Genomic DNA, 17,929 nt, shown 5'->3' on the forward strand with positions numbered 1-17,929 from the left:
TCTGAAGGATCTGGAAAAAACAACTGACCTACTGTCACCGCTGAGTAAAAGTAAGGAGAGGCGCGCAGCGCTGTATTTTCATTCATTGTGACCGAGCAGGGTGGCACTTGCATTTTAATTTGTTTTTTAAACTGTATTTTTTCCGCCGTTTTAACTTCACTCACCTCGTTTCCACGGTCCACCACTGACCTGGTCAGCTTGTTGTGGAGGGAACACGAACACAGGAGCAAACCGGAAGTGACTACGACTTCCGCTGTGCATCCTGCTCCAGTCAGGGACCCGACGCTTTAAAAGCTGCAGCAGTCTGCGCACTCCCTAGCTGAGTAAAAGTAAGGAGAGGCGCGCAGCACTGTATTTTCATTCATTGTGACCGAGCAGGGTGGCACTTGCATTTTAATTTGTTTTTTAAACGGTATTTGTCCGCCGTTTTAACTTCACTCACCTCGTTTCCCCGGTCCACCACTGACCTGGTCAGCTTGTTGTGGAGGGAACACGAACACAGGAGCACACCAGAAGTGACTACAACTTCCGCTGTGCATCCTGCACCAGTCAGACGGGCCCCCACCCGGATATAGCAGATGGCGCTACAGGAGCGCAGCGGGCGCTTTCTCAGCGCGCCGAAGACGCGCCCAAGACAAGCCCGTCTGCGGCCGTCCGCGCCTGTACGTCGCCTCTTGCCATGGACCTTAGTCCGGTATGGGAGGGATCTGTTGTTTACTCCTTAAGAGACCTTTTAAATCTTAACGCTCCAGGCGCGACATGTATGACATGTTCATTATTACACCAGAAAGGCAGCTTTAAGTGCCCATGTGGCTATAGCCTTCCCAGACCTCTGTCACTCCCATCTTTTGTTGCCCTTCCTCAGCAGCAAATCATGGTTGCTCAACTTAATGTTAGATCCCTACCCAAACATCATCTGGAAATTCAGGATCTAATTAAAAACTACGACTTAGACATTCTATTCCTTACGGAGACCTGGCTACAAGAAGACATGCACTCCGTTATTAATCTAGCCACTCCATCAGGATACTCTGCATACACGGTAAATAGACATTCAAGGGGTGGAGGCATATCGATGATGGCCAAATCCCAATATGCCTGCCTATTCACCAAAGTGGACATCGAAGGTAGTGAAAGCGCTCGCTATAGCGTAAAAATTAATCCTCAGTTAACCCTCTCCGGTATCCTGATTTATAGACCCCCGGGACAGGACAGTAGTTTTATTAAGGCCCTCCTGGCAACCGTGTGCTCTTTGGTAACAAGGACAGCCAATTTCAAAATTCTTGGTGACCTAAACATCCATTTCGATCTCACCACAGACAAGACGATTGGCAGCCTGCTTGCAGACCTGGCCGCGTTTCAGCTCTGCCAGTTAGTCAGTGGCTCTACGCATATCGGCGGTCACCTCCTAGACCCCATCTATTCTAATTTGGAGGAAGTGACAGTGGAGGCCCCTATCCCCATGACTTGGACCGACCACCTGTTGGTGACTATGACTATACCTATTAGGTGCACATCCAAATCGAAACCTGCCCAGCGCGTGCTAAAGCGACCATGGAGAAAACTCCGCCTGGAAGAATTTCACGTACTCCTCAAAGCTGACCCCCCTATAATCAACGAAGATGTTGAAGTAGGTTACGAGGGATTTTGCAATTGGATCACCCAGGCACTAGATGCCCTTTTACCAGCTAGTTGGACCAGGGCACGCTCCCAGGAGTCGAGTCCGTGGTACAACGAAGATCTCACTTCCCTTAGGAAAAACTGCAAAATTGCAGAGCGTAAATGGAGAAAGGCCTATGACCCTGTGCTGAAATTACAATATGTCCAGCTACAAAAAAACTATCACAGAACTATCTGTAGAACTCGAGCCTCATACTATGCTAAGGAGATTAGTTGTAGACAATGCCCCTCTAAAACTATTTTTAAAATATTAAAAGAACTAAGTATAAAAAAAACAGCAGAGGAGTTAAATACCCTCCCGACACACAGTGAGAACCTGGCATCCTTCTTTATTGATAAGATTCAGAAGATATATAACGCTTTTCCAGCCAGGTCCTGTCTCAAAGCCTCAGCCACCAGGGCCACCCACAAACTCACAGAGATCCCTTTGCTGAACCAAGAGGAGTTCCTCAAAGTTTGTGACAAAATTAAAACAGGCTCACCTGCTGACCCCCTGAAACCTGAACTTTTTAGAGCAAAGGACTGGACTGTACTCAGTCCTCTCCGAGATATTATAAATCTATCCTTCTCCACTGCCACTATACCCACCAGATGGAAGCAGGCCTGGGTATCTCCCATCATTAAAAAACCAACATTAGACCCCTCTTTGCCAGAGAACTTCAGACCCATCTCGCTGCTCCCCTGGCCATCCAAAGTAGCTGAATCTCATGTCAATAACACCCTGACTAAATTCCTTATATCTAATTCCATCTGAGATAATTCCCAACATGGCTTCCGCGCAGGACATAGCACCGAGACGGCACTCCTGAGTGTCACGGAACATCGCCGGTCCATTCTGGACTCTGGTAAGACGGTGATGGAGCAAGTATTCGCACGTTAAGCGACTTGCTTGTATCAAGAACCTCAAATAACTTTAATAGACTAATTCAACCTGTTTGTCCTACTAATGTTGCACATTTTACACTACACGGGGTGTCCCAGAGACGCTTGCCTATGTGTTTATTAATCGTAATACGCTTGCCTTTAAAATGGTCGCTGCTTTGCAGGAATTTAGTCTGCGCATGCGTCGGTCATACCCATGTGATGTGACGCACTCGCAGTTCTGGAGGGAAATTATTGCTCATGCGCAATACAGCTAATATGGCCGCTTTGTTTTTTCACATGCTCCGTGCTTGCATTGCCGCTTTCGTAAAGCTGTCTATCCTGCTTAACTCCTAATGCTATAGTTATTATAAAGTAAGGGGTGTAGTATAGCCATTTCATGGTATACAGTGTAATTTTTTCTTCTGTGTTTCTGAATTGTTTTCGCTTGCTTTTCATATATCGCATTCTTTGGGCCTGAGTGACGCTTACTACTCCATATTTGAAGCTCATATGGTCCCAGTCACATGATGGGGGAAGAGAAAGTCATGCAGCAGTGGAACTCAGCTAGCTGGCAGCCAAAGACAAGATGCTCATGAGAATCGACCTGTAACCCAGCAGGACGAAGCCAAACTGTACCTGCATTTGCAACAATTGTATTTAACCGATGTGTACCACATTGTTCTCGGTAAAACATATGCCATGGGAAGTTAGAATTTAAGGGTGGGTTCAAAAATGAATATTAAGCCTGAGAAAGTCTAAAATTTAGGTGATGTGATGACTTAACCTCCTCCTTTGACCAATCAGAATTTAGGGAACCTTTCACTTGCAACATTGGTGGGTGGTACACTGACCCGAAAACAGTATAACTAGCCTAGGTTTAGCTAGAGAAATTGTCCGACTTGTCCGAATAGCTGACCTGTCACTGACCCAGCGAACTCTATAGGTGATTGATACAGAGAGCTGCGGAGCACTCTGTCCGTAATTTCCACAGACTCAGTCGGGGTTTGGGAAACCTTAAGTGCTGGCGAAGTACTTTGCTGAGAGATTCGAGAACCCAATCGGGGTTATTGACAGATTCCTTGCAGAGAGGGGGTAGCGCAGGTGTTGCATCCGAAACTGCAGGTGTTGGTCGTACCCTTTGGTGAGCCCAGTCCAGACCTGAATCCTGGGGTTATCCTGTCCTGACTGTCCATGAGCTGTACCTGCTCGCCTACTGGCAACCTAAGTCCTTGAGGGTCCTTTCCCGCCTTTTCCAACTGACCCGTGGCCAGGGTTAGTCTTCGATCTGTCCTAGGTAAATATGATTTATGTGGGTGTATGTCTTTTCTAAACCTCTTTCCTAACATCCCGAATAAAATATACTTGCATACGTTCTTTATCCTCCCGATGTTCTATAAATTAGATTTTCGTGCATTTTGTCTATTAGCTTGTTCCACTTTCTACCTACCCTTAGTCAAATGCTGAATCGTTTGCATATATAGTTTGTTCCATTCTTACCCTCCCTATAGAGAATAAGTACATCTGGATAAATCAAATTGCATAAGTTTCGTTTTCTCTGAACCGTTAGTGAGTTTCGATAGTCTATTTTGATTCAGTATGTTGCCTTTCTTTACCCGCCTTTAGTGAAGTTGTGAAAGTCTGCCAAGCTAAAAATAGCGTATTCCTTATTTCTCCCTTCCCTTTATTTTTCAATTTCCAAATGATTCTTACTCTCATTCATAGCTATACGATATTTCTAATTCTAGTTATAGACAGTTTGATCTTTGTAAACCTGTGGCTCATGGCATATGACGAAGATGATGATTAGATACAGGTGTTCAAAACTTCTTGCGTCTGTGGTAATTATAAAGAGTACAAACCGTTATTTCAATGTTACTTGGTATTTTTGGTGTTGTCTACTTACTCTCACAGCTAGCTCCCTGATCCATTGTGATCATAGGCACCTGTTTCAAGGATTGGTAAGTCAGGTACACGGAAATAGAAAGAAGTGAAACTGAATTACTGAGAATAGCGTGTAGGTTACCTGATTACGGTTTAGTGAAAATATTATATTTATGGGCCCAAGTGTGCATTATCCGGTAGCGAAATTAGTCGGGTAACCTGCGCGCTCTATCAACGGCAGCACTGATACTGTTAGATCTCAGTGCTGCCTTCGACACGGTGTCCCACGAAGTGTTGCTATTACGGCTGGAGGAGGCATGTGTATCGGGACAGGCCCTGAACTGGTTTAAGGCATTTTCATCAGACAGGTCATTTCAGGTCTCCACTCCCCCGTTCCTGTCCAAAGAGCGCCCTATCAGTCAAGGAGTGCCGCAAGGGTCTGCACTTAGTCCGACCTTATTTAATATTTATGTTCAACCACTGGCTGAGGTGGGCAAGAGATGGGGGTTGTGGTTAGTATCGTATGCTGACGACACCCAGCTAGTGGTAACATTAAGTGAGGAGGATGGACTAAGTGCACAGAGTTTTAAACAGGGCCTCACTGACATTACAAGCTGGATGACTTCAAACTACTTACAGCTTAATGCTGGCAAAACTGAGATCTTATTGGTGGGTAAAGAGATGGCGGCCTGGGATGACAAATGGTGGCCCGAGGCACTTGGTAATCTGCCGGAGCCTAAAAGCCAGGTGAAAAATCTTGGAGTCTGGATGGACTCTGTCCTCAACTTTACCCACCAGACTAAAAAGGTTGCGGCAACGTGCTTCGGGATCCTTTGGAACCTCAAGCCGATCCTAAAGTTTTTCGACCCCCAGACACGCCAGCTAGTGGTGCAGTCAGCCATTCTCTCACGTCTGGACTACGCAAACTCTTTACTTGTAGGACCAAATCAGGCCGAAAAATCTAGACTTCAACAAGTCCAGAACGCAGCGGCTAGAGCCCTGACAGGCCTCCCTCGTTTTAAATCTGTGAGTAGCACGCTCATTAAACTCCACTGGCTCCCGGTAGAGGAGAGGATTCATTTAAAACCCTATGTCTCGCATTCAAGGTCTTGAAAACTACCTCAACACCTATGCTGAGCCCTCTTTTAGCAGCATTCACACCCCGTCGTGCTCTCCGTTCGGAAGGCCAAAACTTGGCAGTTGTCCCCCGTTTTAAGCTGGCCCGGATGGGCGGCCGCTCCTTCCGGCACCTCGCAGCTAAGCTCTGGAACGCTCTACCCTCCCAAATTTGCGGTCTTAATGACCTGCTGTCGTTCAGAAAGGCCATAAAAACCCATCTTTTCTGCTAAACCTCTAGGTGTGTGAATCCCAGGTTTCCATCCGCCGCAGCTTACTTCCCTTCTTTTTGCAAAGCGCCGGGACGCCCTTTTGCTGGGACAGCCGTGCGCTATATAAGATCCCTTAACAATAACATTAATATTAACCGCTGAGGCATGATGGGAAGCTGGGGGTCATGGCTGCCTTAAAGGCACGGTGCCAGTTTTTGTGTGCAAATGCTTTCATTTTCCATGCTATTGATTTACACTGCAGCTTGTATGCTAACAATGTCTCCTTTTTTGCAGTTTTTTATGAGGTTTATTCATTAAAAAAGAGTTCTTGCCCTCCTGTGTTTTATATATACATTATGTATTTGCAAAAGCAGTTTATTTGTTATTGCATTGTTTAGCCTCCTAGATGGGGGCTGCATTGGTATGAGAAAAAATTATATATGTATATCCAAGCCTTGCCAAAAGATGGACTGTGAGGTTGGAAGTGCAGGGCCCAGGATTCATTTATGGCCCAGTACAGTGCTACAATTTAAGCCGACTACTCTCAAAATTCAGCCACTCACTTTGGGGCGAAAGAAATCCGTCTGTGGGGTCATTCGTCCATGCTGCGACCAAGCTGCATGATGGGATCTGCAGTCCGTAATCATGAACTGGCCGAGTGCTCTGCAACGAGATGTGGTGCAGGTGTGGCCCAAGCTATTTCAGAAGGAGGGGCCAAATAAATAGAAAGAAAAATACTAAATGTGTAACAACAGAGGCATCTAATGAGGCTACCGCCAAAACGCGTCATGCCAGAAAATCAATAAATGATTTCCCTGAAGCCCTGCTGTGTCCCCTTATCTTCCGGGGTCCCCGCACCTGGGCGGGAATATTCAGTGCTTATGACTATTGATGAGGATCCCCTGGAAAAGAACTGGGTTACATTCCAGATGTAAAATAACCGGTTACACTTTTGTCATTTTGTAGCACTCTCGGAGATTGAGCTGAAGCTAGTTCAGTGTCCAACATCGGTATCAATATAAGATCCTCTTCCAGCGCCAGTGGTATTGTCTATCAACCTTGGGGTTGGCTTTCCTCAGGCATTTTGCCTTCCTCCTCCATTTTTGCTGACCTTGTTTTTGCTGGCCTTAGGGCTCTGTGCACATTACCACTGCTAACCACTGCTCAAGTGCATGTGTTCCCTACTTAAAACATAGTAACTTTGGCTAATAACCAATTGGCATATTTAATTTAGTTATAGGTCCCTAGTAAAGTGGCACTACATGTGCACAGGGCCTATAAATTAGGTGTTGCTAGTGGACCCGCAGCACTGATTGTTCCACACACTTAAGTAGCCCTACAAACATGTCTCAGGCCTGCAATTGAAGCCTGTGGGTGCAGTTTATGCTGCCATTTCTACCTGGCCAAATATACCTTTTGCCAGGCCTCAACCTTCCTTTTTAATACATATAAGTCATCCCTAGGGTCGTCCCTAAACAGCTTAGAGGACAGGTTGGTGTGTATTTAAAAAGTAGGACATGTGCATTTGAATTTTATATGTCATGGTAAATGTTCCCTCTAATTTTTTCCTCTGTGTGCGGCAGAGTAAGCTCTCTGTGTGCTGCAGCCAAGGCTTTGTGAGCCTAAGAACTCGACCGTGCGTGTAGACCAGGGCTTTGAGTGGGATGAAAAAACTAGGAGGTCTCTCAAAGGGGTGTGACCGAGGCAATTAAGGTTGTGGCTTATAAGCAATTAAGCTAAGCATCTGTGCTTAGGATAGTGTGCCACCCGACTGATATTTTGCTTCTTCTGTCATTCCATCCAGATATATAACACAAGTAATATTACACCTACAAGAAGCCAGGACTATTGGCTTTGTCAATGGTTGTTTGTTGCATAAAGCTGTAAATAATATTGCAAATGCTTCCGCTCTTGTCGAGCTGCTAACTTAGGAGATGGGTTTTGAGTCTTGGGTCAGATTAACATCCTGTGATTCTCAGCAAATCAATTAATGTCCCCATGCATACAAATAAATACATAAATCATGTAATTTGCTCCAGTATTTTTGGGTTGAGTTCGCACTATGTAAAACTTGCTGCATTTCTTTTATTAATGTGGGGCTGAAGGTTTGCCTTTTGAAAGAATTTATGTTAAAGGCTGCTCATGGCTGACACTGTGATCAAGGGAGCAACTAGACCCAAACTTCGGGGGTGGAGGAGGCTAACAATCCCAGCCAGGGCTGACCCAAGCACTGGTCCCACACTGTGCAACAGTCTTTTTTGGCATCCCCCATTTCCCCCTTCTCCATGAATTCCCTCACTACCACTCACCAAAAATGCACCTTATATCTCAATAGCATCTTTCTGAGATATTTTAATAGCGCTGTTCCTATTTTACTCAGTTCTGTGATCTGCATGGTACACGTTCTTTGTAGCAGGCACATTAACCCTCTGCACTGTGTGGGTGGCAGGAATGCCCATTTGAGTGCATGGTGAGCGATGCAGCAGTGTGAGAGTAGAGTATGAGGAGTGACTGCAGGGTGAGTGAGGTGGCCATATGCATTTAGGTGCAGATGTAAGTGCAGAGTGGGATGAATGAATGCATGGTTAGTGATGGGCTTTTTTGAGTGAGATTGTAGATTGAGCAGTGAAGGGGACTGGTGAGTGAAGTATCACAAGAGTGCAGGTTGAGTAGTGTGATCGTGTGATTGCAGGGTGAGGTACAGGGTGAACAGCACAAGTGTATGTGAGTGTTGAGAGATCACTGTGAGTGCAGGGTGAGCGGGTGAAAGGTGTGAGTGCAAGGTGATCAGTGTGAGTGCATGGTGATCAGTTGAGTGCAGGGTGAGCAGGAAAGTGAAGGGTGAGAATGAAGAGTGAGTTGTCTGAATGCAGGGTGCATTCCCAGACACTTTAAGTAACTCAGCTATTTATTGACGGTTGCGCTTCGGGTTTCATATAAGTTAAACTATTGCTATTATGGCATTGATCTGGGATCGAGGGTAGAGGAAATAAATAATGTGCTGCTCCTGCAACAAACTTCCATTCTCATGATTATGGTTGCCAGCTTATTATTTTGATGTCCCAGACGGTACAAAAATAAGCAGTCACCTAAAGCAGTATTTTCAGCACATATATGTGCATACTTCGAACAGCAAATATAAATGGAAAGCACTTTTAATTGTGTTCTAGGGCTGCCTGAATGATTCATGACTGATAATTAAAGGGAACAAAGACAAAAAAGTCACATTACAAATGAATACATACTTTTTTATTTATAACCCTATTTAGTGTCAAGGTGAGGTCTTTGCAGGCTCTTTAAACAACACATGACTTGCATTTTTCTTTTGGCAACCCTACTTATATTCCTTTTCATGAAATGCATTCCCACACTACAGCAGTAAATGTAAAATACAAATGTAAGGAATAGGCAGAGTGGGGGCCCAAGGGGCACTGGAACAAGAGAAAAAAACTAGTTTACGAAGGTATGTAGATATGCAAATGGTCTTTAATGACCTGTGAAAAACTTGACCGTGCCGGAGTGGACTCTACACTGCCCAGTTCAAACCGCAGCAGCCCAGACTGAGACACACGATGGGAGAGAGCGGGCTGAATCGCTTTTATCCCTATGGGCTTGCAGCAAGTTTAAAAGCACAACGTGTGCTTTCAGGATCCAGGATTATCTGAAAGCATACATTGTGCTTTTTTAACTTGCTGCAATTCTGTTCTTAATGCAGCACAGCTGCTGGGCTGATTGTGGGTCTTTTGAAAGTATTTATGTTAATCACAGCGCCCATCATGGGCTGCATTTAACATAAATACCTTCAAAAGGCAAACAATCAGCCCCACAGCCGTGCTCTATTTAGAAAAGAAATGCAGCAAGTTTAAAAGCATGAACGTGTGCTTTCAGATGATTCTGAAAGCACACCTCGTGTTTGTAGACTTGCTGCATTTCTTTTCTAAATAGAGCGTGGCTGTCGAGCTGATTGTATGCCTTTTGAAAGAATTTATCTTAAATGCAGCCCTTCATGGGCGCTGTGATTAACATAAACACTTTCAAAAGGCCCATAATCAGCCCACAGCCGTGCTCTAATTAGAAAAGAAAGGCAGCAAGTGCATGAGCATTTTCTGCCTTTCGGCGCAGGTACGCTCTCCCGGGATGTGCTGTGTGCATACTTCACACACAGCACTGCACGCTTAGGAGAACAGAGGAGCACACGCGTGTGCACGCCTTACAGTGAACAGTGGTCATGGTAGTAAAAAAGCCTTAAATTCATTTTTCAGTACTGCAAGGCCTACTTCTCCCATGGACTAACATTGGAGTTACAATATTACATTTAATAAGCTGTAATTTCCAAAGGAGAGCAGGTACCCACTTCATGTTTAGTGTCATTGGAATTGTAATAAAAAACCTTAACTTATGGGTAGGGGTGGGCGGACATTTCTGTTGCGCCCACGGAATGGGCGGAGATTTGCCCCTTCCGCCTTCCGCAAAGAAGGCGGAGAAACGGGCAAATTTCCGCACACTAGGGGGTGGAACAGAAGTTGGCCGCCCGCCTCCCGCCCGCAATATTAAACAAAAATTAAAGCCTAAAGTAATATTTAAATAACACTTACCTTATCGCGGTCATCTTCCTGGTCTATCGCGCCTTCTTCTTGAAACTGCGCATGCATGGGAGCCTGCACATGCGCATTCCCTGCCAAGGAATGCGTATGCGCAGGCTCCTGCTCCTGCGCAGTTTCAAGAAGAAGGCGCGATAGACCAGGAAGATGACCCGCGATAAGGTAAGTGTTTTTTAAATATTACTTTAGGCTTTAATGTTTAATATTGCGGGCGGGAGGGGGGGTGTCACGTAACGGAAATTTGCGGAGAGGCGCGGAGATTGGTTCAATCTCCGTGCCTCCCTGCGAAAGTCCCTTACGCGACTTCCGCCCACCCTACTTATGGGAATGGTGGATTTTAAGTTTTGAAACTGCCACTTTTAGAAACTTGCCATTTTCCTGAAATAGCCATTAAGTGCCTATTGCCTGTACCTGGGTCACATGACTGGGTGTAGGTAACAGTTGTGCTTTGTGTATTCCCCCTAGACAGCCACACACAATAGGGACCTTTGGTGTGCCTGATGGTCTATCACTGGTAGGATGGGAGGGAGCAATTGGGAACATCCCCACTAACACTTGAATAGGCTGTGTCCTGACTATACACAAAGGGCTGCATACCCGCTGTAGTTAGTCTGGAGCCAGGACAGGAAAGGCGGGATGTCTGGGGACCACAAATGGAAGCCTCTAGAAGCTTCTTCCCCACTTTAAAGGCACAACTGGGAATAAATACTATACCTCAGACAGCACCACTTCAGAACACTTCTAGACCTGTAGATACAACATATTGCTTCAGCTGCACAATGCATCTTTAAAGCGGATTCTCGCAATGATATGCAAACCAGGATTTAATGTACTTTGTTCAGCGGGCCTAACTGAGTCCCTGTAGCTAGACTGTGTTCCATCGCCGTCAGCCTGAACTTTTGACTTTGTGACTTTGTCTCAGACTGGCATGACCAGATAGCCATAGTTGGCACTTTACATCTTTTGGCACAATTTTTACTAAAATATTTTAAATTGTTGTTAGACCTGGCATCATTGGCATGCGTCTCTCCTCCATTTTTTTTGTCTGTTTGCCTCCTCTGTTTACGATGTTTTTCTGGAATATTGTTTTGGGCACTGTGCCACTGCTGATCAGTGCCACAGTGCAAGTGCTCCCTATGTTAAACTGGTACATTAATTGGATTCCATGTTTGGCTTATTTGGTTCACTGTCAGTCCCTAGTATAGTGCACCAGGAGTGCCAGGGCTTGTAAATACAAATGCTGCTGGTGGGCTTGCAGCACTGGTTGTGCCACCCACAGAAGCGGCCTAGTAAAATATGTCTAAGGTCTGCCATTGCAGAACCTGCGTGCAGTCTGGTACTGCCATGCCAACTGCGCAAGTACGCCTACTTGCCAGTCCCTAAAACCATCCCTTAACTTCATGTTAGTCACCCCTATGGTAGGCCCAAGGACAGGGTGCATTGTAAGCCTAAGGTAGGACAAGCCCTGATGTGTGTGGCATGTCCTAAAAGTGAATTACAGCCATTTTGGTCTTTGACTATTGTAAGGCTACCTGCTCTCCTTAGGCCAGAATGGGCTGCTGGAATTATTACACTATATAATCCTTGCAGGCTCAGGGAGCACGGTAGAAAGTCAAGGTTAGTATCCCTGAACTCAGAATTTGATAACACATCCTTTAGGATGGATGGTTTTTAGATTCTGAGTTTGAAACTAGCACTTTTAGAAAGTGACTAGTTTCTTGTCTAACTATCTACCGGTCTCTGCTGGTTTGGTGTGTGTGACAAGGGCTGGGTGGCTCCAGAAGTCTGAATGAGTCAGTGTGGGGTGCATGAGGCATTTGCGTTTAGGGTGGGGGAAGAGTAGTTCCTGATAGCCTGCCCTGCCTAACACAATGCTGGCTCCACCTCCTGCCGGGCCACTGATGGCCCTGCCCCTGCCTGTGACAATACTGGCTCCACCTCCTGCCGGGCGACTGATGGCCCTGCCCCTGCCAGTGGCAATACTGGCTCCACCTCCTGCCGGGCGACTGAAGACCTTGCCCTGCACAGTGAATAGGCCAGGTGCCTCGGCCTGGCAACACCCACAACAAACAGAGGATGGGGGAAGTCTCCCTGCATTGACAAAGGGATCAAAGCAGAAAAGGGGTATAAGAGAAGGACCCCTGAACCAAAGATTTAGATCACTTCTGACAAGGAAACCTATACCAAGGACAAGAAGCCTGCCGATCCAAGGACTTGCCTGCCCCTTCTGCCAGTGTGCTGTTTGCTGGGGGGAATTCTGCAGTTGCTTCTTTATTTTTGCCAAGGAACAAGGAGAGAGGAACTAAGTGTGTACTCTCAAGCTTTGCCAAGATAATCTCCAAGGGCTGGAAGAGTGCCAGCCTCCTGTTGAAGTCACAGGGCTTAAGGACTTCACTATCTGCTAAAATTGCCTGCTGCTGGAACGTGGGAGTCCAGTGCACTTAAAGAAACCAGCAATCTCGACGTCGACGGACGCCGCCGAATCCAGCTCGAAATCGTGAGTACGGCTCCAGTGTCCCGCACCTTCGACGCCAGCCGCCGGGCCCTATCGACGCCAGTATCGACGCCGCTACCGATCGCCTCGACACCACAGCCCCTCTCGACGCCGTGAGCGCTGCTCACTCTTGCAACGACGACATCGACAACGACGCCGTACCCTGCTTCGCCACCGTGAGCGCTGCTCCGGCCCGACATCTCTCGACACCGCTGCAGATCGCCCCGACTCCGACTCGATCGACGCTGAGACGCGACACTTCTCGTCGCCGGGGATCATCGTTTTCTTCATTCTAAAAGGTACTGTGTTATTGGAGTCTGTTTCGACTTCGGGCTCAACTTGGCGCTCCTCGCGGTCAACGCCAAACCTTTGGAATAGCTTTGCCTCAACGTCGTGTGACTCCTGTGGGGGTTACATTCTTGCCAAGAACTGTGCTTTAAAGAACAAGAGTTACTTTTGTTGCTATAGAACAATTTACTAAGAAGAAACTTCACCTGAACTATTATATTTCCTTCCAAAGAGTATTTATTGAGATTGTGGTATATTTTTGTCATTATTTGGTCTTGTGCTAAGGCTTATATAAACATCCTTATTTTTAAATTGGCTTCTGTGTAGTGTCCATTTGTGGTGTATTCACTTTATTACTGTATGTGGTCATAAATGCTTAACACACTGCCTCTGAGATAAGCCTGTCTGCTCTGCCAAGCTACCAAGGGGGTGAGCAGGGGTTATCTGAGTGTGTGATCCCCTTGCCCTGACTAGAAGGAGGTGGGTCCCTATTTGTCAGAAGTATTTACCTCTGACAACTAGAGACCAGCCTATTCTAACAATTGTTAATCTCTGTTCCTACTGATTGGAGTTTTGTCATTTTGGTCTTGTTTTATTTATTTAAAACTACTCTATTGTTTTAATCCTGTAGTGTCTCCATTTCTGGTGTGTTTTCACTGTGTTACTGTTTGAAGTATTATACAAATACTCTACACATTGCCTCTTAGTTAAGCTTGACTGCTCTGTACCAAGCTACCCGAGGGTTGATCACAGGTTAATTTAGGGTTAGCTTGTGCCTCACCCTGACAAGGATTGTGGTTGCTGCTTGACCATGGCTCACACTCCAGTCAACCAACAACTCAATTTCTTACACCAGTGAAAAACCAGCATAAGTCCTAGACGCAGAGTGGGCCTGAAGTAGGCCAAAAGGGGCTAGACGGGGAGGACGAATCCACCAGTGGTAACCCAACTGGGGACACGTGAGGTTCTGTGAGGCCCAAAGGCACGCGAGAGGGAACTAAAAGTGTGTCAAAATCTGCATCATGGCCTCTTTGAAGACTTCAATCTGCTGCAACATTGTTGATAGCCCATGAAACTCAGGTGCAGTGGATCAGCTGCGGAATTGGCTCTGCAACCAGAGATTTCAAAGGTGAACAACTCCAATCATAATGCCCTTGCACGTTCTCTATGGGTTCAGAGTGCAGAGTGCGGGGTTGAGCCCTGTTTTTTTTGTTATGTCTGCTCTTGATCTTCAATTTCGATTTACTTGAGGACTTTGAGAGCAATGTTGACCGCTCAAGGGAACAGCCTCGAGAGCGGGATCAAGGCTGCACCTGCAAGTTGGAGTGGGACTGACACAAAGGCCACCACTTCTTTTTGTGTTGTGAAACCTTAAACTTCACCTCCCGGTACCAGATCGCGTTCAGGTGCACGAGGACACATTTTTCACACAGGCCTGACACCAGAGACACACCTTGTGTGGGTCATGACAGACATCTTGCGGCATGGTTTGGAACTTGTAGTTTTGTTGGCAACATTTATTTTCCATAGGACACTGGAATTTGTTTCTAGAAGTCCTCCGAAAACAGACAAATTGAGAGTGGAGCACCATCGGAATGTGTGGAAAGAAAGGAACCGACATCAGCACACTGGGACTCTGCTATGTCACTTCTGGAGCAGTAAGGAGCCAGTGGAGAGCTGCATGTCATCAGCTATTGCCACATGGGAGCAGTTCTTGAGAAAAATTTCCGAGTCCCGTCTCGATCTGGGGAGTATTCTATGCCGGCTGAAGGATAAGTTACTTACCTGTAATCCTAGTTTTCTTCCAGGGGTATCTAAGTCATAAACACTGAATATTCCGGCCCATGCGCGGGGACACCGGACTATGTATATAAAAATTATATATACAGCTATATATATATATATATATATATATATATATATATATATATATATATATATATACATATATAGTTTTTTTCATAAGTCAATGTAGCCTCCCAGAAAAAAAACATGGCTAACCAATGCTCTGAAACTTTGTTTTTTCAACAAATACAAAAGAACAGGAGGACAAGGAGAGACTTGAACGCTCTTTCATAAACATCAGAAACAATTGTCATGCAAAGAATACCGTCATTGTTAACCCATAGGCTGCAATTAATTGCAAGAAAAAACTGGCACTGTGCCTTTAGGGCAGCCATGACCCCCAGCTTCCCATCATCCCTCGGGGGTTACAGTTAGGTCAGCTGTTCTTTGTGGAGACCTGGAGGTGTAATGAATGTGCTTTTCGCTAAAATAACACACCCTATATTATTTATATATATATATATATATATATATATATATATATATATATATATATATATATATATATATATATATATATATATATATATATATATATATATATATGTAGCTGTCTATACATATGTTTTCACATATAATTTTTTTATATATATTGCGGGGTCCCCGCGCATGGGCAGGAATATTCAGTATTTATGACTTTGATGAGGATCCCCTGGAAGAGAATCTGTGGTTACAATTATCCATCAAAAACTACATTGGTCTGAATAGAGAGCAAAGTTCTAAGGCACTCATTTAACATGGCATGCATTAGAAATCCGAGGAGCGAAAGACTTTGGGAGGGCTGAGATTCAGGGCACTCTCGCCTGACTGGCTGGAGTTCAGGTCTTTTCAAAAGAGCTGAGTTTGTTTGTAAAGTTATAGTAGCATAAGGATTATAAGGCACGCTAGATTTTCAAACTGTTATTGTAAAGTTACAATGTGGCTTCCAAGTCAACAAGGGGAAAAGATTTAAGCATGTGAATCTATGAAAGATTGAGTGCTGGAGTAGCTGCAAGTTTGCCTATTCACCACATTTTCCCTGTTAAATTTCAGCAACGTTTGAGCTGCTGAATGTGTTTGTCGAAAATAGTATGAGTGTAACAACCAATGAAAACCTCAGGATTATGATAACTGAACAATTCCCTCCACAATGTCGTGTTTGCCCAGGGATAGTCAATTAACTCCACACAGAGTTTGGAGGAGCAAGCAAATCCTCTGACCCGGATATGTACCTTTTATCTGAAGACCTTTGCCAAACAACTTCATTTTCAGGAAGATAAACACAGGTCTACGAAAGGAAGAGCAACTGCTACATACCACTTACCTTATTGCAGTTACCTTCTGTTTCCTTAGTACCAAAAGAATCTCCTTAGAAATCATAAGCTGTGAAATACTACCACAAGAAATGTAGGGGGTGTGCGCAGTATTGTTATATTACTCCTATTCTGAGGAGGCTTGATTGGCTGCCGATAGTCCTGCCAATACATTTCAGAGCTCTAATGGCAGCCTTACTGCACGGCACGTCATCAGTGACTTCTGTTAAAGTAGGAGTCACTGTATTACTCTCCTAAGAAATTTCTATTGAAAAAGTAAAAAAGAAAATCAGTGATTGTCCATCAGAGTCATAGGCACTCCATGGGGGGTCGCTGTGCCTTCAGAATCTCCTTCCCTTTGATATTAAGCTGGCATGATATTGTTAGGAAAATGCTATAGGCCCAATCATTTAGTCAGGCCTGATTTAGTTTAAGGATTCAAAAAGCGCCTTGATATTGTTTCTTGGTTAAGATGCCCTATAATTGCTCTGAAATAAATAAATGCTCTTAAATTAAGTATTTGATGAATGTTCTCTTACAGTACAGCTTTCTACGAAATTGGAGTAGACATGAGGTGTTCAGAAGGCTCGAGGTCACTCAGACAGTGTTTTGTATTTCTACTGCTACTAGCTTTGATTCGGCATCCCATCAGAAATTGTATGCTATCACTGCATATAAGGGATATTCTGTTTAGGTTGGTTGCAATACTAATATACTCTGTGAATTGTGTTGCAGCTATTCTAGATGCAATCCTTTGCTACTTCACGTCCCATTAAAGAAGCAAATTACTAAGCAATTGTATATGCTTATAAAGAAAGTGAAATTATTTGTACTGTTCACTTGCGCAGAAAACACATTACAATTAAATAAGATGCATTTGTAAGTCATAAGTAAAATTGGAATGGTTATAACATACTTACATGGGCAAGAAGCGATCAGGAGCGTGATGCCATACTCCTTAAACATATACCAGATCTGTGGAAGATACTAGATGTCAGCATCAAACAAATACACCCAGAGACATACATTTTAGCCTAAACCCAGTTAATACCCAGGCACTGATTGGGGCTTTGAAACTTAAAGGTACTTACTGCACACTATTTGAAAGAACTTGTAAGTAAAGACTCAGCCAAGAATTAGAGCCTTAAAACAGTTTGAAACTAGCAAACATGCATTTATTGTATTTGCTTCCTAATGTCCTGTACTGTAGACTTGTTAAAAGAAATTATATACCGTATTTTCCGGCGTATAAGACGACCCGGCGTATAAGACGACCCCCTACTTTGGCAGAAAAATTTTAGGTTTTGTGCTATACTCGCCGTATAAGACGACCCCCCACTTCCAGCGCAGCATAGCCATTCCGAGTATGTACCGGTATTTTGAACTTACCGTATTAGTCTAGTCCTCCTCCCTGTGGGTGAGCAGTAAGGCTTTATCAGTGGGCAGTGGGTACCTATAAGCGTTTATTTTACAAACTGAAAGACTGAACGCAAAGAAATTGGTTGTAGAAACAATCTTGCTTTACTCAGAATATTTTTATTTAAAACCATATCAAAAACTGTCACTTCTGAATATACCGGTACGGTACGGCAAACATAAATAACGTAGTGCATGAAACAGTGCAAGTGCATTAAACGTTCCATAACTTCCCATAAA

The 17,929-nt window shown here is 44.6% G+C and overlaps 1 protein-coding gene across 1 annotated transcript in view; it reads right to left on the reverse strand.

Moving 5' to 3' along the window:
• SLC26A8 (solute carrier family 26 member 8) overlaps positions 1–17,929 on the reverse strand; it is a 3,386,895-nt gene that overhangs the window by 528,600 nt on the left and 2,840,366 nt on the right. The window contains exon 14 of the mRNA XM_086923258.1: positions 17,194–17,248. Coding sequence (XP_086779384.1) covers positions 17,194–17,248 — 55 coding nt within the window. The remainder of the gene's footprint in view (positions 1–17,193; positions 17,249–17,929) is intronic.

Source organism: Lissotriton vulgaris, chromosome 5 (genome assembly GCF_964263255.1).
Source record: "Lissotriton vulgaris chromosome 5, aLisVul1.2, whole genome shotgun sequence".
Taxonomy (NCBI): Eukaryota; Metazoa; Chordata; class Amphibia; order Caudata; family Salamandridae; genus Lissotriton; species Lissotriton vulgaris.